Here is a 20,970-nt window from a genome sequence, read left to right as displayed (position 1 = left end):
ATCGCAGAATGTGTGACCACATCCCCTGCGGAAAAAAAATAAATAAATTTGCAGCGCTGGGGAGGGGGGTGCTGTGTGCCCCTCAGCCCGGTGCACACCCAATGGGGGACACGATCAGTATGATCGCTCCCCCCTTTGGCATAGGAGACTGTTCGGTCTGCTGCTTTAGTAGCCTCGGAAAGTCTCTGAGTGCAGCCCAGCACACAGCAGCTTGTGCTGGGCTGCTGGGGATGGGGAGCTGTGCCGGAGTCGGGTAAGTAGTACCCGCTCACAGCTCCCCCCACTCTCTCTGCACCCCTGTGTACAGGCAATTGGCTGATCACCCCTAAACACTTGCCAATGGACAGATAAGTCTGCAGAAATATCTGTTCATTGGCTGTGCAGCACAGCCAATGTGATATGTCTGTGAACAAAGTTGTTCACAGACATATTGTCTGTACACACTGGCCGACGGGGGCACGATATACTGGCCGATCAATTGATCGCCCGATATATCGGCCAGTGAGTACCCAGCTTAACCTTGATACAATTTCTTTATAAATAAAATAAATATTAACTATAATTATGCATTTCCAAAATCAGAGAAGTGAATATTTTCTTTTTAATAAACAATTTTGTAAATGTAGATTAAATTAAGGTTATATATTGAAATCCTTGGATATAAATTACATTCTGTTCTTTATTGTGCTTGAATATAAACAGTATAGATTTATAATTTAAGCATTTTATGTAGTGTTAATGCCACATTGTGTTCATATTTTATAATTAGAGTCTGCTGCAATCAACTGCCTAAATGCATTAAATCATAATTATCTCTTTTTATGATTGGAAAGTATGTAAAGAGTGTAGTGTTGATAATTCATAGGGGTGTGCACCGGCCACTTTTCGTGTTTTGTGTTTTGGTTTTGGATCTGGATCTTTCTTCGTGTTTTGGATCTGGATTGGTTTTGCCAAAACCACCCTTCCGTGTTTTGGATTCTGGGTTTTGTGTTTTGGATCTGTATTTTTTTGAAAAAAAGCATAAAAACAGCTAAAATCACAGAATTTGTAGGTTTTTCTGATCCTATGCTATTATTAACCTCAATAACCTTAATTTCCATTCATTTCCAGTCTATTCTGAACACCTCACACCTCACAATAGTGTTTTTATGTCCAAAAGGTTGCACCGAGGTAGCTGGATGACTATGCTAAGCGACACGAGTGGGCGGCACAAACACATGACCCATCTAGGCGTGAAACTGCAATGGCAGACAGGATGGCAGTTTGAAAAACTAGGCCCCAAACTGTACATAATGCAAAGAAAAAAAAGAGGTGCAAGATGGAATTGTCCTTGGGCCCTCCCACCCACCCTTATGTTGTATAAACAGGACATGCACACTTTAACAAACCAATCATTTCAGCGCCAGGGTCTGCCACACAACTGTGGCTGAAATGATTGGTTCGTTTGGGCCCCCACAAAACAAGCTGGCAATTAATCTGTCCCTGCACAAACTGGCTCTACGGAGGCAAGATGTCATCCTCATCCTCCTCTTCCACCGATTCCTCACCCTCTTCAGTGTGTACATCCTCATCCTCACAGAGTATTAATTCGTCCCCGCTGGAACCACAGGTCCCTCTGTACATTCTGGAGGCTGGTCTCCCTGGAAGAGTTGATAATTCATTTTATGAACATCATCTTCTCCACATTTTGTGGAAGCAACCTCTTACGCCTTTCGCTGACAAGGTTTCCCGGCTGCACTAAACACTCTTTCGGAGTACACACTGGAGGGGGGGCAACTCAGGTAAAATAGAGCCAGTTTGTACAGGGACCTCCAAATTGCTTCTTTTTCCTGCCAGTACAGGTACAGGCTGTCTGACATGCCTACTTGGATGCTGTCACCGATGTAATCCTTTAACAGACAGACACACGCTTGTCGCTGCTGCTTTGAGGATGCAAGTGCGGCTACAGCCCACACAATTCACAAAGAGAAAAAAAAAAAGAATATTTTTATTGTTTGTGGAGCGCACTTTGAGGGTTACACCACCCTTTAACAGACAGACGCACGCTTGACGCTGCTGCTTTGAGGATGCAAGTGCGGCTACAGCCCACACAATTCACAAAGACAGAAAAAAGAAGAAGAATATTTTTATTGTTTGTGTAGCACACTTTGAGGGTGTCACCACCCTTTAACAGACAGATGCATGCTTGTCGCTGCTGCTTTAAGGATGCAGGTGTGGCTACAGCCCACACATTTCACAAAGACCGAAAAAAAAAGAACAATATTTTAATTGTTTGTGTAGCACACTTTGAGGGTGTCACCACCCTTTAACAGACAGACGCACGCTTGTCGCTGCTGCTTTAAGGATGCAGGTGCGGCTACAGCCCACACAATTCACAAAGACAGAAAAAAGAAGAATATTTTTATTGTTTGTGGAGCACACTTTGAGGGTGTCACCACCCTTTAACAGACAGACGCACGCTTGTCGCTGCTGCTTTGAGGATGCAAGTGCGGCTACATCGCACACAAGTCACAAACACATTAAAAAAATATTTTTTTATTTTTTGGAGCACTTTGAGAGTTACACCACCCTTTAACAGACAGACGCACGCTTGTCGCTGCTGCTTTGAGGATGCAAGTGCGGCTACAGCCCACACAATTCACAATGACAGAAAAAAAAAGAGCAATATTTTTATTGTTTGTGTAGCACACTTTGAGGGTGTCACCACCCTTTAACAGACAGACGCAAGCTTGTCGCTGCTGCTTTGAGGATGCAGGTGGAATCTAGACGGGATTTGGAACCGGGGACACACTACCTCCATCAATTGTCTAAATCCCACTGCACTAATGGCGGATACCGGATGCACGTCTAACACCAACATAGCAGTCAAGGCCTCAGTTATACGTTTTGCTTCAGGATGACTGCTGTCGTACTTCATCCTCATCACTAGGGACTGTTGGAGGGTCAATTGATTAGTAAAAGTAGTGATGTTCCTACTTCCTCTCTGGGATGATGAACAACTCCCAGCAGCAGCAATACCACTAGGAGGAAGTGGTTCTTGATCTTTCCCTATTTTATTTTTATCGGAGAAAGTTTGGTCCTCCATTTATGTTATATTGATATATACGTGCGGCTAAAGCGTACACAAACACAGAAAATATTTTTTGATTTTTGCTGGAGAGTAGTGCACTTTGTGGGTTACACCACCCTTTAAGAAATGAGCCAGCCGGCTTTTAACTTATGGGACACAGGCGCACGCTTGGCGCTGCTCCTTTGTTGATGCACGTGCAGCCACAGTGCACACAAGTCACAAACACAGAAAATATTTTTTTCTGTGTACTTTGGGGGTTACAGCACCCTTTAACGGTCAAGCCAGCAGGCCCTTTACTTATGACACAGGCGCACGCTTGGCACTACTTTGTTGATGCACGTGCGGCTACTGCGCACACAATTCACAAACACAGAAAATATATTATTTTTTTAGCACTTGGGGGAGCACCCCTGATGGACAGAGCACCCCCTGGACAACACTACAGCACCCCTTTAGGACTGGGACACTGCACAGGACTTTGGAGTGGACACAGCCCCTATGGAGAACTGACTGCACAACACAGTCCAGCCAGCCCCTATGGACTTTGAAGTAGTGGACACAGCCCCTATTAACAACAGCAGCACAGCACAACACAGCCAGCCCCTATGGACTTTGAAGTAGTGGACAACAGCAGCACAGCGCAGCACAGCACAGAACAACACTACTCTGCACTACACTACACTACACTACACAGCCCAGCCAGCCCTAACTCCCACCCTCCCTCTTCACTGTCCACAGCCGAGTGAGAAAATGGTGCCGACGCGGGTACCTTATATAGGATCCAAAACCCGCGAGACTCGGAAGGCGGGATGATGACGTTTTGCCTCGATTTCAGATCCGAGTCAGGCGGGAAAAGTCGAGCCTGACTCGGATCGGACTCAGATCGGGGGGGCTCGGGGGGGTTCGGATTTCAGGAATCCGAACCCGCTCACCCCTAATAATTCATTATGTGAAGTAATTAATGTGTGAAGTTTATATTAGAAGTGAGTTGGTCTCTAATTTGAGGATACATTGTAACTGGGATGTGTGTACAGATACAGACTCTATTGTTTGGATGCTATCCTTATTCATCAAAACTAAGTAAAACAATGTATTTTTTGATAAATGCTTTGTATTCTATTTGTGAGCTTCTGATAGCCTATTAGAGGGGAAAGGTGATTGATTTATCCATTTGCCCAGTACCTAACAGTAATCTAAATAATGCCAATGTAAAAGTTGATATTGGCAATTGCAAAAACATATTTCATAGCAATGAGGACTATACTATCAGTCTCTGAATTGTAGGACAATGGGTGGTAGTCTATGGCTCTCAAGCTGATGTTGATCTGCAAGTACCAATGTACCCTGCAGGCAGCTTTTTGGGATGATGTCATGGTCATTCATGTTGATTTGAGAATGTCAACATTATTTATTTTGGAGACCTGTATATTACCCCAGTTGAGTGTCATATGAGGCTCTATAGCCCCTTATGCCTTAAAGTTTTAAATATTATCATGTGCCACATTTTCCATACTATGTAAATAAATAATATATTTTACAGTATATTATTCTTACCATAAAGCACATGCTAAATATACACTTTTTAAACTTCAATAAGTATAACTGTTTGCAGATAATCATGCAGTAAGGTATATTTTCAATATATATTCAGATACTTTCAGAAACTTTCTAGAGAACCAATGCAGTGGTAATGTACATAAAAAACTAAATTTGAGTCACAACATAAAGTATTCTTGTAGTAACAGCAAGTGGTCACAAAGATTACTAATTAATACCAAGGTACAATACAGCAATGTTTTCATTCCTCAAAATTACATCAGTGCTATACAGGTGAGCAGTATGTTGCAAAGCCCATAGTATGTCTCTCACTATTACTTGGTAGAGGAATACCTGCTGTAGAATTATAAATGACCCAGACCAAGTTCCATAGTTACTGGTTGTTATTCCATTCCTTGTGGACCCACTATAACTAGTCTAGCCCTCAGTCTTCCTCACTGTCACTTGTCTCCCATCATTGGTAAGTAGTCCAGCATGGATAGCTGCTCGGCAAATGGAAGAATCCTAAAGATAACAATAGACACAATATCAAATACAAATGAATCTGCATTTACCTTTTGGTTGTAGCTGCTAAAAACTGTTGTTCTATAAAAAGTTAAGTTCTGATTTCTCTTACATCTGTATATGTATACAATTTACACAGGATTACAAATCGAGTAAAAAATATTTAATGTTAAATAAATAAATATATTTCAAATGCATTGAGATGTTAGCAGTCTGTATATATTCTAACAATACGTGAAAAGTTTTTTGAAAAATGGCATAACTATCTACTGAATCTTTGTTAATTGCTAGTTAAAGTGCAATTGTGTTGGCTCCAATGAGTCAGTTGGTTTGTATTAATGACAATTGGAGAGAGCATAGAATACAATGGAGTGGCTTCTTTGGATTGACTGAAAATACCTAATTATATTTGTTACATGATTGTTAATGTCACAGCTGCAAAATGTGTTTAGAAGTATATGGTTTGGAGACATGTTCTGGTGAATAGAAACATTATCATGTGAATTTACTGATAATAAAAAATTACATTGAAATACTTTTATATACTATTGTAAAAAAATATATTGAAAAAGTATTTAAATAATGAGTGACCAATGAAATAGCTTAAACTTGATACCATTATATGTTATAAATAAAAACAGAAGATATTTAACATTAAATATTTTTTTTTATCAAAATTTGTAATTATTATTTTTTATGTAAGTTACTTACTATATACATTTCATATAGACACAACCAACATGCATAACACATTAACTTTAAATTATGCTAGAGATAGATTTTTCATTAAATGAATATGTGTGCAAAAAAATCGATAATTTGATATCCCATGTGTTAGAATTTTTTTAATATTAAAAACATAATGGTGGAGGCTTCCACTGTAAAGCTATGTTTATATGAATATTAATTAGTTTACTAATAAGGGCAGATCAATGGAGTGCCCTCTTTTTTAAAAATTATACATAGATATCCAAACAGGAAGAGTGGGGTGTCCCTTGCTCCAAATTCTAAACAAAAATCTGGCCCAAAATAATGTGTCACATTGTGTGTGATAATAGGAACATATTGCCTGTCCTTTTTGATTATACTATGTTCCTAGCCATATATTAGGTAACCAAAATATACCATTATTTACTTGTAATTTGATCTAGATTGAATATAATTATTAATGCATTCTTTACTGTGCAATTTTGTTATATTTACTTTGTTATTATTCTATTTCAATATTTTATTGTGTCTTAACTATCCTTTAACTCATCACAATTACTTATATACCACCTATGCTCCCAAGCCAGATTTGTGCACCTTATTACCAATGAAACTTGCTTCATTTATTTGACAAATTCAAATAACAATATTTTTTATATTTAAGCTAATTTAAATATGCTGATTACAAATTTAGCATTAGGTCATCATAGCAAATATATTGTATTAACTAGGTATAGAATAGTGTCATATTCTCTTTCCTTATTCATCATGATCAATAATACTTTGAAGTATTAACTATATATTTCTACCTAACCTCTGTAGTTATATAACATTATATGTCACATTTATGGAATGGTCAAGGTGTTAATATAATGCATTAATAATAATTTGAATATTGCTCACTTCAGAAATCAATACATGAACTATTTATTTGTCAAACTAAGGTATTTGAGGGCAGGTAATCTGAAAAACTTTTCTTAAATTTTGTTATCCCCTGCACTTACTAAACTATGGGGGATTATCAAGGTATAACACAGTTTATTGAATGTAGTTCCGGAGATTGTCTGGTAAATGTAGCTAAATATATGTGAAGATAATATATTACTTAATTAAAGGTTGTACAATATGAATGATGCCAATCTAATTATTGGGTATGAACATGTTAATTATCTCACTATTGTTTTTGAAATTCCTTTCAAAACAGTTAGGAGACATGGGCTGATTACAATGACCCTGGATAATAATCTGTGCAAATAGGTAAACATTTGTTTCCCCAGTTCATGTCTGCATATAGATTAACTTAACTATCTACTGAACCACTGTATTTTGAAGTATATTTTATGACTGCAAAAACCACAGGAAATGCAATTAGGAGTATGGACCTTAAAGATTTTTTTTTTTTTTTTTACAAAAAATGATGGTCTTATTTTTGTCAAATACAGATGATGAGTTTAGGAAAACTGACATAAATTAATATAGTATACCAAAATATGTAGACATTTTACTGTACATATAATTGTGTTTTAATCTAAATTGTATTATATTTAAAGATACAAAAAAATCAATAAAAGTTATGAGTTTGGTTTAAAAAGAAATCAAGTGAAATATATTATAAATGCATTTATATAAAAGCCTATTTACTAGCCCTTGTTCTCTAATTGGAAACTATGGCTATATGGACTACACTAGCCTTTGTTAAATACTTATCTTTTATAAACTCTGTTATATACTATTGTAATTATGGATATATAAACTATGCAGTATTATGTATGGATTCTCCTACATAAGTAACAAAGATACTCGGTCTATGCTTGGAAATGTGAAGTACACAATACAATTATGTGTATAACATTTATGTGTACAAATGTATTAGCATGCATTATAATTATATGGTTTCTAAATATCTATTATGGGCTATACATACCCCTACAGTATAGTCTCAATATATTATATATATGTTGATAATAGATAAATACTTTTGAATTACTATCACTGCCCCTCAGAGCAAACCAAATAACCCACTAAGGGAGGAATTTCATTCATATAATACTATTATCCTTCACATTAGGTTTTAACGCTTGCTTGGCACTCATCGTTTTTACACTTTGGGAGTATATGATACGTCTTCATATTTAAATTGCTATTAAGGAATCTGCTATGTATCCTTCTCATTAAATATATATGGATGTTTATGATGTCATTAAATTAAATATACTTAGAATATCAAAGGTACAATACTGTGCATTATTCACTAGGTTACATTTATTGTTTGAGAAACATCCATCTAATTGTTCCTGTAAACTCGTTATAAGAGACTACTTGGTATGTACTAATCCTTTTTTTCTAATGAATACATTGAAAATTAACATTAGCTTCTATAAAGTAGTATGAATATTCTACTTTTTTCTATACATTTATTAGAGAAATTTTTTGTCCCCTTTGCAACTAAGGGACAGACAATAAACTTATGTTATTGAGGGGTATTTAGACCCAATCACTACAATATAAGGGTTATAAGAACCACCTTGTTTATACTTAATTTTCATGAAATTATTTAAAAAAATTTTCTCTCAATATATTGAAAATACCAAATCTTATAATGTAATATTAATTGTCTGCATCTCCTATTAGGTTTCTAAGAGCCTTTCTAGGAATTTCTCCCTATCAATGGATGAAAAAAAAGCTTATACTACTGAGTGTTCTAACCAGTTCCAAATTATTGAGTGTTAATTCAGACCAGTTCCATTTTTGGTATGTACTTTTACTATGTATCTGTTGTCGGTAGCCATTGTTAAACCTCAGATTGGATAAACTTCCATTATATGAACCTTCTCTTCTGTCTTCATGTTGTATAAATATTAATCAATTCGATTACAGTACATGACTATGTATATATTTGTTATACACTGTAAATATGCAATTGTATTTATCACCATATGTTCTGTTTTTTAAAGTATTTACCCCTGATGAAGTCCTGTATGTAGATGAAATGCATAGGGTCATCGCTTTGAAACACCTGCACCTATCACATAATAGGTCCACCTAAGAGTTCACACCCATAAGGTGTAGGTGACAGATACCATCTATACTTCTGTACTGTGGAAGGTTACTAAAAGTTATTTTATGCTATGTAGATATTGATTTGTATTGTAAATTGTTTTATATATTTTTACCTCTGTTGATATATCAAGAATAAAATATTCAAGTATAAGAATTATGGGCTGCCATAGGGCTTTTATTTTATGAATAATACCCAAAATATAAACAAATGGTGATTTGAAGAGTAACTAGAAGGTTGTGTTTGACCAACAGCTAATATTGCAATAAATCCCCCTAAGTGGTGGTGGAAATTTCTCCTATTCAATTAATATTCAAAGTTGTAGCACACCAAAGGTACCCCATATAATTTAAATATATATTAAAATAGGACATTGTACAAAACATTTACTGAATATATATATATATATATATATATATATATACATACTCATATATGGGTGTGGTGTGTGTGTTCATATCCATTTCTATTAATGTCTGCTGGGTTGCTGCTCCATATCCTTGTTGCTAAGGGTACCATACAATTCTCAGAAATAAGGGGTGCACTCCCCAGGCTTCAAGTAGGCAAAAAATCTTTATTCCAACATCATAGGGCACAATTAGTTCATCTTCACAAAGATCAGTAGGGGGATCATAATGCCGATAAACTAATTGTGCCCTATGATGCTGGAATAAAGATAAGAAAAAATTGCCTACTTCAAGTGCACCCCTTATCTCTGAGCATTATATATAAATAAATATATGTATGTGTATATATATATTTATATATATATATATATATATAACCTAACAGCACAAAAATGTTGTCACACTGTAAGTGGAAACGCAGTGTATTCGTAAAAATATTGTCACACTGTAAGTGAAACGCAGTATATTACTAAAAATATTGTGACTGTAAGTGGAAAACGCAGTATATTCATAAAAAATATTGTTCCATTGTAAGAGGAAATACAGGGTATTCGTAAAAATATTGTAACACTGTAAGTGGAAAACAGTGTATTCATAAAAAATATCGTGACACTGTTAGTGGTAGAGCAGTGTGTTATTCTTTTCTAATTCATAAAAAATCTTGTGACACTGTAAGTGGTAGCGCAGTGTGTTATTCTTATTTTATTTATAAAAAAATTAGTTATTGTATATCATACCTCATTTAACTCTTTTTCTTCGAGGTCCATAGACTCCACAAGATCTACCTTGGGGTATGTAGTGGAAACGATCCATTGCACCAAACAGCTTCCAGCTTTGAAGCTCCCAGCATGCACTGGTCCTCCTCCGTATATACCCCACCCTCTGCCACAGGCATTCAGTTTGTAAACAAATGGCAAGAGGCGAAAAGTGGAGAAGGAAGTACATCGCACACAAGAAACACTCAACATACAAAGAGGGAATCAGTGATACAAAAAAAGCAAAATAACAGATCCCAACTGAGACCAGGTGCATCAGGGTGGTTGCTCTGTGGACCCTATTGAACTTGAAGAAAAAGAGTTAACTGAGGTATGTTATACCATAACTCAAATTTTCTTCTTCAGGGTCCATAGGGTCCACAAGATCTACCTTGGGGATGTCCTAAAGCAGTTCCCTTAAGGGTGGGGATGCTCCTACACAGAGAAGAGAATCTGACACCCAAAGGAAGCATTCTGGGAGGCAAAAGTGTCAAATGCATATAATTTGATAAAAGTATTGACAGAAGTGGCTGCATTGCACAGATGTTCAGCCGAGGTGCCATGTCTAACCAAGCATGACAGGCCCACAGAGTAGAATGTACTGTCACATTGTTTGGGACAGGGAGACCAGCCTGTGTATAGACCTGAGAAATAGTTGTATGCAGCCACCAAGTCAAAATCTGTTTGTTTGCTGGCCATCCTCATTTGTGAAACCCATAGAACACAGAGCAAATCTGATTTCCTGATGGAGCTTGTACGATCCATGTAAATATGAAGGGCTCAAACAACATCCAGGGAAGCTTCACCTATAGACAGGTCTGAAGATTGAAAGGCTGGAACTACAACCTTCTCATCTATATGGAAATGAGAAACCACCTTAAGAAGATAACCCGCCTTAATATGGAGGACAGCTCTATCTTGATGAAAAATCAAATATGGAGAGCGACGTGACAGAGCTGCTAAGTCAGAAACTCTTCAAGGCAATAGCGAGGAGAAAAAGTGTCTTCGCTGTCAACCATCTTATGTCCACCATATCCAAAGGTTCAAAGGGAGCCATCTGCAATGCCCTGAGAACCAAAGTCAAATTTCACGGTACCACCGGAGGGACAAATGAAGGTTGCAGCCAGAAAATCCCCTGCAGGAATGTTCTAACATAAGACAGATGGGCAATTCTGAATTGGAACTGACAATGCAGAAACCTGAACTCTCAAGGTAGCTAGGCAAAGATCTAAGTCTAATACCACCTGAAGAATACCAAGTATTCACGCAACCTTGAAGATCTTAGGGTCACATTATCTGTGAGAACACTAAAGAAAAAAATTAATTCCAAATTATGTAATAGATTGCGGGCAGAAGCAGGCTTCCTTGCCCTCAGCATCGTCTGAATCAAAGAGGCCAAAAAACCTTTGGCCTTGAAGACAGCAAACTCAACAGCCATGCCTTTAAAGCCAGCCGAGGTAAATCCTGATATAGGCAGGGAGCCTGCACTAGCAGATCTGTCTGTAGAGTCAGTGAAAGTGGACTGTCTATGGTAGTGGTTCCCAAACTGTGTGCCGTGGCACCATGGAGTGCCTCGGGACACTTGCAGGGGTGCCTCAAGTTTGTGGTCAAGCATCAAATCAAATTATTTATTGTCAATGTAATGTAAATATGTGAACAAACAGAAGTGCAAACCACTCCTCCACTACATAACTGAACCTAAGCATGACAGGCAAGCACAATTTACTTAATTTACAATTTTACTAAATTTTTTTCTGACTTTCTCAAGAACAAAGTTAAACTTAGGGGTGCCGTGAAAACAATGCTGATACTTTAGGGCGCCATGATTCAAAAAAGTTTGGGAACCACTGGTCTATGGATTGACATGTCAGGTCGGAGAACCAATGCCTCCTGGGCCAGGTAGAGGCTATTAGTATTATCCAGCCACCTTCCTGCTTGAACTTTCTGACGACCCTTGGGAGAAGGGAGATTGAAGGAAATAGGTATGCTAACCTGAATTCCCATCTCACTGCCAGAGCATCCACGAAGGTCCCTTGTTCTGGATCTGTACTTTGTAGTTGTGACGTTATGCCATGAGGTCTATGTCCAGTACTCCACACTTGTCCACCAGGAGTTGAAAGACATCTGGATGAAGAGCCCATTCTCCAGCTTGTATGTCATGGCAACTTAGAAATTCTGCTTCCCAGTAGAGATTACCTGGGATGATTATTGCCGAGATTGCCTGAAGATGGCATTCTGCCCACAGCAGAATTTCTGCCATTTCCCTCATGGCTGTCAGACTTCGTGTGCCTCCTTGATGGTTTATGTAGGCCACTGCTGTCATGTTGTCAGACTGGACCTGGATAGGTCTGCCCTGTAGGAGGTCCTGCGCCAGTATGAGTGCTCTATGCACTGCACAAAGCTCCAAGATATTTATTGGTAGGAGACTTTCCTGAACCATCCATCTTCCCTTAAAGGTGTGATGGCCTGTCACTGCTCCCCATCCTCACATGCCTGCATCTGTGGTGAGGAGTACCCAATCCAGGACCCATAATGGATGTCCCCAGTCTAAATTAGTCCTCTCTATCCACCAAGTGAGGGAGAGCCAAACCTCTGGCAAAATGTGGTTCATCTGAGACTTTATCCAATGATACTGACAATCCAAATGAGCCAGAATCCAATTCTGCAGGGACCTGGAGTGGAACTGGGCATAAGCCACCATGTCAAATGTGGATACCATGGAGCCCAGCACCTGCATTGCCTAGTGTATGACACTCTTTGCTTGCAGAGAAGACTGCACACACAAGATTGCAGTGCCACAATCTTGTCTTCTGGTAGAAGAATTCTCTGTCCCAGAGAATCCAGCAGTGCCCCCAAGTGCACCATCTGCTGAGTTGGAGAAAGAGAGGACTTTTTCCAATTTATTATCAAGCCGTGTTCTTGTAGGCAGACAATGGCAATCTGGAGATGACATGTAACATCTCCTGAGATTGTGATAATATCAGGAGGTTCTTAAATATATAACACAGTGCTGATAATACCCAAATAAAAATGAGTAGTCATAGAAATACAATATATAAATAGTTATTCCTGAAATCAGGTAAATGTAATAATATCATGTAAAAAACATGTACATTTAAAAATGGGAGCAGTTAGTTAGTATCTGACTGGGTATAGAAACAAAGTAACATACAGTGCAATAATCAATATTCAAGCCAGCAGGAAAAGATTGTATATAAAAACACTTAGTAAGCTGGAGTCCAAAGTTTTTTGCCCTCCAGAACGGAGGTCTCCTAATTATGCTTAGTAGGTGGGGGGATGATATAACAATTACTGGGGCTGGTATATGATAGATAATGCTGTCACCCTGATTTGGATCTCAATCAATCAGATTGGTATAATAAGCGTTGTATGCTCACCATATGTTGAGAGTCCAATGAGTCCAATGAGAGTCCAGCTCTAATATGCGATAGCAAGCTAGATGGATTCCCATGTTGGGGAGCCTATGTGTGAGAGATGGCAATGTTCTCTGTGCGGCTGTGATCCTCCAGTATAACAAACCGGTTTGAGGCTGCGGTCTAGTGGATCTTCTGATGTAATTGGTCCGCTTGTGGCTAGTAGTCAGTCAAATAGTCCAGCATGACAGAAGGGCACAAGAGGTGTACTCACAATACCTCATGCTGTGCAGCTGTCTGTGATGATATTGCTGTGTAGCCCAGTCTCTGTTGTAGGTAGCTCCAATAGGCTGGAAAGAGAGTGACAATGCCTGACGCGAGGAGCTATAGACGGTGGAATACTCTGACTAGAGTGAGCAGTAGAATTAACCCAACAGGAATTTATGGGGGGCATAAATATAGAAGGATGCAACTGCTGTAAATACCTCATAGAATGAGGAAATACTGCAGCTGGAGACCGCGCTTCTGTGATTTTGTCCACTAAGTGCGACAAAACCTGATACCACCTGGGTGGCTCTATTGCTGGAGCCCTAGATGCACTGGATTGAACAGGTAACTGTATACAACAGTGGCTACACAATCAATTCTGGTTAACATCCTTCTCAGACAGGCCTGCCAGACAAGACACACATGATCTTAGTACTAACATATCATCCTTCTCACCTACACCTTTAGACATGACAAATGTATAAATGGTATAAGGTGTACAGTATAAATGCAATGTGACCCCTTATCAATGAAACCCCCCACACCCTCAGGGACGAGGAGAAACACAGTGATAGGTATAACTGACAGTTTGGAAATAAAAGGGTAGTACAAATACAGCAGCTAGCTTTAAAATCACATACAATGCATAAATATGCACAATTGCTATAGGACTTTTTATCAGCTGACCAGCCCTGCAGGGGTAATGGGAGTTTATAGAGTGCTATTTACCAGACCCAAAGGAGAGCTATACAGGGAGACAGACCAACCTCTGAGACTAACAGCTACCACAGTACACACACAAATGGAATCTGCGAGCATTTCACCATGAGGTGGGCAAATATAGCAAACCAGATGCTGAAATCCATACCAGAAGTTGTGACTGGGTTGGGGGAGGTGCAATTTTGGCGGCATGGGTATGCTGGCCTCATAGTAATAGACACTTACTAGTGAATTCGAGTGCATCTACTACCCATCCCTGGCAACAAACAATAAGGACCTGGCCGCCTTAGCAAGGAAACGTCATATGAGGCTTTCACCCGCAGCTGCACCCGATATGTCTCCTACATCGGATGCCAGGACTGCTGCGCACTTACCTGTCATCACCATGCCTGATTGCACTCCAGACCTCAACACAGGCACGAGTTAAGCCACACTGAGACACGCTGAAAAACTCAGGGCATATAGCGGTACTGGTGTTTTGCTGCCGGCAGAGGTAGTAGGAGTTGCAGTGCCTGCGTCATTAACGGTGCCTAGTACGGCTAAACTCAGTAGTTAAAAAAACTTAAATAAATCATAAAAGATAAAACCCAGGGGCTGCCTAAGCAGTCCTGCTGTACAACAGGTGCACCTTGCCGCACCAAACAAAAAAATGAAATGCCTGTGGCTGAAGGCAGGGCATATAGGGAGGAGGACCAGTGCATGCCAAGAGGTTCAAAGCTGGAAGCTGTTAGGTACAATGGATCGTTTCCACTACATACCCAAACTTAGATCCTGTGGACCTTATGGAACCTGAAGAAGAAATCTTGTGACACTGCAAGTGGAAACTCCACAATTTTACAATTTAATAACAAAAAGTTAGCAATAAAAAGATGCAACTTTTCACTTCTTTCCTCAATCATGAATAAATGATTAGTCTACACGCCGACTACAAGACCACAACAAAGTGCTAAATTATGTAGATAATATATTAAACATAATGACATCACAAACTCCTCAGCTAAGATTCACATAAACATATTTTCAAAATGTGAAATTAGAGAATATGGTTTCAAAAATTAAATAAGCAGCTAAAACTGCATTCTCTGATATAGTGTCCCTACTCCCTACCCAGGGCCCCTCTACCTGAATTTCAGTGAATCAGAGGGGCAACTCCATGCAACCATATTCCACAGTGCAGCTGCTCCTCCTGTAGCCCAGGTCAGAAGATGTGTAGGTGATGTGTTGATTTGGACTAAAATGGAGCTCACATCCATTAAAGTGGGCAATGAATCCCCAATCTAACAGGGAGTGCAGCTGTAATTTATACTCAACACAGGATGGGATGAAGATATAGGCTTGGGTGCTTGTAAAATAATCTGGGGTGATATTATAGGCTGGGGTGATGGTATATGCTGGGGTAATTATACAAACTGGGTTTATAGGCTGGGGTTATGCCTGGGCATAAGACCAGAAAAACAGTTGTGAAGGCATCTGAACCATTTGTAAAGCCAAAATGAGTAGAGATAGGGACCTTAACCATCTAGGAACCTCCACCCTGTTACATCATCTGCAGTGATGTACATTATGATCAATGATCTACATCATAACATCCTCTGTAATTTTTGCACATAATTGACAGTAAAGGTCTTTCTTGTAGAATTTGTAGCTCTGCTGCTGCTACTACTACTACTATTAGTACTACTACTACTACTACTACTACTACTACTACTACTACTACTACTATTATTACTACTGTTACTACTACTACTACTGCTATTATTACTACTGTTACTACTATTATTACTACTGTAAAACTACTACTACTGCCTCCAGTGTTACTACTACTACTGCTACTACTACTACTACTGCTGCTACTACTACTATTATTATTACAACTACTACTACTATTGTTACTACTGTTTCTACTACTGCTACCTCTATTACTACTACTACTACTGCTTCTACTACTACTATTATTATTACTACTACTATTATTATTACTACTACTACTATTGTTAATACTGTTACTACTACTACTACTGCTACCACTATTACTACTACTAATGCTGCTGCTACTACTACTACTACTACTACTACTACTACTACTACCACTACTACTACTACTATTACTACAGTTACTACTACTACTACTGCTATTATTACTATTGTTACTACTATTATTACTACTGTAACTACTACTACTACTACTGCCTCCACTGTTACTACTACTACTACTACTGCTGCTACTACTACTACTGCTGCTACTACTACTATTATTATTACTACTACTACTATTGTTACTACTGTTTCTACTACTGCTACCACTATTACTACTACTACTACTGCTGCTACTACTACTATTATTATTACTACTATTATTATTACTACTACTACTATTGTTAATACTGTTACTACTACTACTGCTACCACTATTACTACTACTAATGCTGCTGCTACTACTACTATTATGATTAATACTACTATTGTTACTACTGCAACCACTGTTACTACTACTACTACTACTACTATTGCTAATTATACTACTATTATTATTACTACTACTATTATTACAACTGTTACTACTACTACTACTACTACCGCTACCACTATTACTACTACTACTGCTGCTACTACTACTGCTACTACTGCTACTACTATTTCGACTTTTCCACATTTTGGGGAAGTAGCCTCATAGGTCGATCACTGATAAGGTTCCTGGCTGTACTGAAAACTCTTTCTGAGTATACACTGGAGGGTGGGCAGCTCAAGTAAAGCAAAGCCAGTTTGTGGAAAGGCCTGCAAATGACCATTTCTTCCTGCCAGTAGTCAAATGGACTGTCTGACATGCCTATTTGGATGCTATCATTAAAATGTTTTAAATAGTCCTCAACCATTCTTTGAATGTGACCGTACCAGATGGAGTCATGGCAGAGGTCTCATTAATTGTAGGAAATTCTGACCTGACCAGATGTCAAAAGTTAACACTTGGTTATGTTGGCTAATCTGCATCACCAGTGGGTGTTTTGAAAGTTTTGTTTTTTTCTTGGCAGATGCACTTGCTGGAGAAAATGAAGGAGAAGCTATCGCTGCATCACGTGTCAATTGAGCTGACAATTTGCTTATCAACAGCTCTTCAGATCTGTGTCCATTGGGAAAAAAGAAACAATGTCTTCATCCCTTCTGGGATGAAAATCCACTCACAGCAGCATGCATGGCGCTCAAGGATTCTCAAGACACACCATAAGACTTAAACCTTAATTCTTGCATTTGCTCTGTTCTGCTTATCCACATATCTGTGCTGGTTAAGTGGACAGTGGGTACAACGGCTGTTTGGAGGCCACTAACTATGTTTTTTTAATGTCCATGTACAGGTTGGGAAATGCTTTTCAAGAATCTTTGCAAAGGATTATTTTACAGTCAATTGTTTCCGAAAGCACTCTTCCTAGTCCCCTTCTTGGATGAAAATCCACTCCCAGCAGCAGAAGCAGGCATGGCGCTCAAGGATTCTTCTGGGCAAGGACTGATGTGAATGAATAAAATATTTTTTGTAAATGCTTCCCCTCTTCCCCTCCCATTCTCCCTCATAAATTTACTTTGGAATTTAAAAAAATAAGTTAACTTTATAACCAATCAATACTTCCTGTCCCTGCCTTCAACTACATACACACTCGAACTCCCTCTGGCCTCTTGAATAATAAAAACATTTGTTTCCTGATGTGCCATGTTGGAAGTTGAACTACCACGTGTTTGTGACACCCACTGTTGCTGCTTAGCTTAGTCAGCCAGCTAGCTTAGTGCAAATTTTGGGCCTAAACTGAATGAAAACAATATTGTGAGCTGTGAGGTGGTCAAAATTGACTGGGAATGCATGGAAATTAATGTTATTGTGGTTAATAATACTGTAGGAACAAACAAAAAGCCCATATTATGTGATTTTAGCTGTTTTTATAATTTTTTGAAAAAAATACAGATCCAAAACCCAAAAACAAAACACGCAAAGGGTGGTTTTGGCAAAACCAATCCAGATGTAAAACACAAGGTGAAACAGATCCAAAACCTAAACCAAAACCTGGGGGTTGGCACACATCTCTAATATGTATATATATATTTACACTAGAGAAGAGCGGTTCAGTTTTACTTAGTTATGTTCGGATCTTAAAAAATGGCAACATATTGGCTATTCAGCTGTCATGTGTTTCAGATAGCCAATTAGATAAATCCAGACTTGTGCTAATTTTGTGAAAAGAACCAAGTCAAAACTGAACTGCTCATCTCTAATATATACATGCACATACTGTACATATATACATACAACAAACCCTCAAATGCGCTAATGTTTACATATAATAAATAATAATAATTGATTGACTGTATACAATCTGCTTCACTTGTAAGATTTTTGCCAGCAAATAGAATTAAAAAATAAACATAGAACAACAAGACACATAGTGTAGTATATAATGCAACTATTTACGGTCATAGGCTAAGCATTGTGCATACTTTTAACTGAATATTTATATGTTGGTCTCAATAAAGATCCACTCAGGGGTGACAAAAGTCAGGATATAATCCTCTCATAAAATGGGAAGCAGTCAGGAAGCCGACGGATGAAATCCCAACAGCCGGCTTCCCGACTATCTTATCCTGTCAAGGAACAAGTGACAGGTGTCAAAATCCCGATGTCTGTCATTAGACCTATGCCAGGAGCCTGACTCCCAGATTACCGAGCGAAGGTAAGCCATGGGGGGGTTAGGTTAGGGGCTCCCGGGGGGACTTAGGGTTAGGCAACCTCCCCAGTGGTTGGCATTAGGCTAAGGGAAGGTGGGGTTAGGGTTAGGCACACCCGGTGGGAGGTTAGGGTTAGGCACCCCCTGGGAGACTTAGGTCTAGGCTGCAGGGAAAGGGGGTTAGATTTAGGAATTTCGAGGGGGGTTAGGATAAGGCACTTGGAGGGAAGGTTAGGGTTAGGCACCCCTAAAGGAGGATTGGGGGGTTAAAACATTTTTTAGTTATACTTACCCTTTGTAGCTTTGGGATTTTCACTCAATGCAGCCGGCGGTAAATCATACTGATTCCACTAAAACACCTTTTCATCCACTTTTAATGGTTTACAAATTTAGAATACATACCAGTTTTTTTCCACAGTAATGTTTATTGAAGTTTAAAGAAACATATATATGGGGATACACATAGGGGAGTAAATCCTGATAACATTTTAAAGAACTGAAGCATAGCAGTTCTACCATAAATCAAATTACACAGCAGTAAAACTTTGGAAGAAATTAAGACCTTTCTCCTCCTGACAGTCACTCCATTTGAACCATTTCATAAGGAGAGATGAGGCAGATGTAGAATATTTACAGTCAGCAGTTTTAAAACCACAATGCTTTTGGATCTTATTTTCTAAAACCAATATTTTGGGCACAGATGTGGTCTTCCACAGTTGTGCTATGGAGGCCTTAATGGCAATTTTAATGTGACCCATAAGATATCTATCTCTCATCGACAGGTCACCTGGATAAAAGTGTGGCAGGGTGGTGAAAGGGTCCATAGGTAGTGGGGTGCCTGACAGTTTATGAATCATGACAAACAATTCCTCCCACAGAGACCTCAGAAGTGGGCAAGTCGAGAAAATATGGAGGATATTGTCCATAGAGCCACAGTTTGAAAGAGATAAATGTTATGTTGCCTGTTATGGGTAAAGTATGCTCTATGTATGAAATCATTTTTGAATGATTGATACAATGGGACACCTTAAAACAAGAATGAAAGTCTCTTGTAGCTTATATTATCTTCTATCAATAAGAGTTATCTCAATGTTTTTCATAGCCAGCTATGCACAAATACCCAACTTAGATATTCAATCAGTAGGCATTTTGTTTATAACAAGCTTATAAGTCTGTATCATATTCCCAGTGCTTTTCTTCCATGTCCGCTTGCTGACTAGCATTCACTTTCCCATACAGCATAACAAATCAGAGGAGATTGCTTATTTAGCAACTGGTGTTCACTTTGATACACAGCCTTGCAAACTCCAGAAAGTCTCTTATATCTTATGTCCACTTTAGCTTCACCTATGTTCTAAGCCTTTCATCAAGAATATTGCTTATGACAAGCTTACAGTATTTATATAGCAGTCACAATAATTTTCTTCTCTGTCTACGTAGCAAATACTCTTTTCTACCCTGCTCGCAGTGCCATCCCAAAGCTGCCCTACTCCAGTTCCAGCTACCATTGCAGTACCTTTCAGCTGTTTCCCCTATCTTAATAAAAAAATAAATAAACCTATACTTTCATCTTTCTTGACTAAGCCCCTAACCCCTGTCTCTTTCTTCATAGCTATTACATACTTAGGATCTGATTCAGACCTGCTCGCTAGGATGTGATTGCTCATAACTGGCCGATAATTGCATTCTGCACATGCGTATGCATCATAATGTACGTGTGCCAACCACTGCATTAGATTGGGAAGCGGTCGCTCGCCCAGCAAAGACAGCCCAGTTGACAGAAGAGGCCATTTGTGGGTGCCAAAGGCGCAGGGCACTAGAAATGGGGGAGTGGCGGAGCTATG

At 38.8% G+C, this 20,970-nt stretch overlaps 1 protein-coding gene across 1 annotated transcript in view; it reads right to left on the bottom strand.

Annotated features, from left to right (window-relative positions):
* The window catches only part of LOC148506143 (uncharacterized), a 177,807-nt gene that overhangs the window by 36,123 nt on the left and 120,714 nt on the right, over positions 1–20,970 (bottom strand). Inside the window, 1 exon segment of the mRNA XM_088447194.1 lies at positions 4,961–5,131. Coding sequence (XP_088303320.1) covers positions 4,961–5,131 — 171 coding nt within the window.

Source organism: Taudactylus pleione, unplaced genomic scaffold (genome assembly GCF_031769625.1).
Source record: "Taudactylus pleione unplaced genomic scaffold, aTauple2 ptg000423l, whole genome shotgun sequence".
NCBI lineage: Eukaryota > Metazoa > Chordata > Amphibia > Anura > Myobatrachidae > Taudactylus > Taudactylus pleione.
Note: the sequence above shows the minus strand (reverse complement) of the source record. Positions and strands in the feature narration are given on the sequence as shown.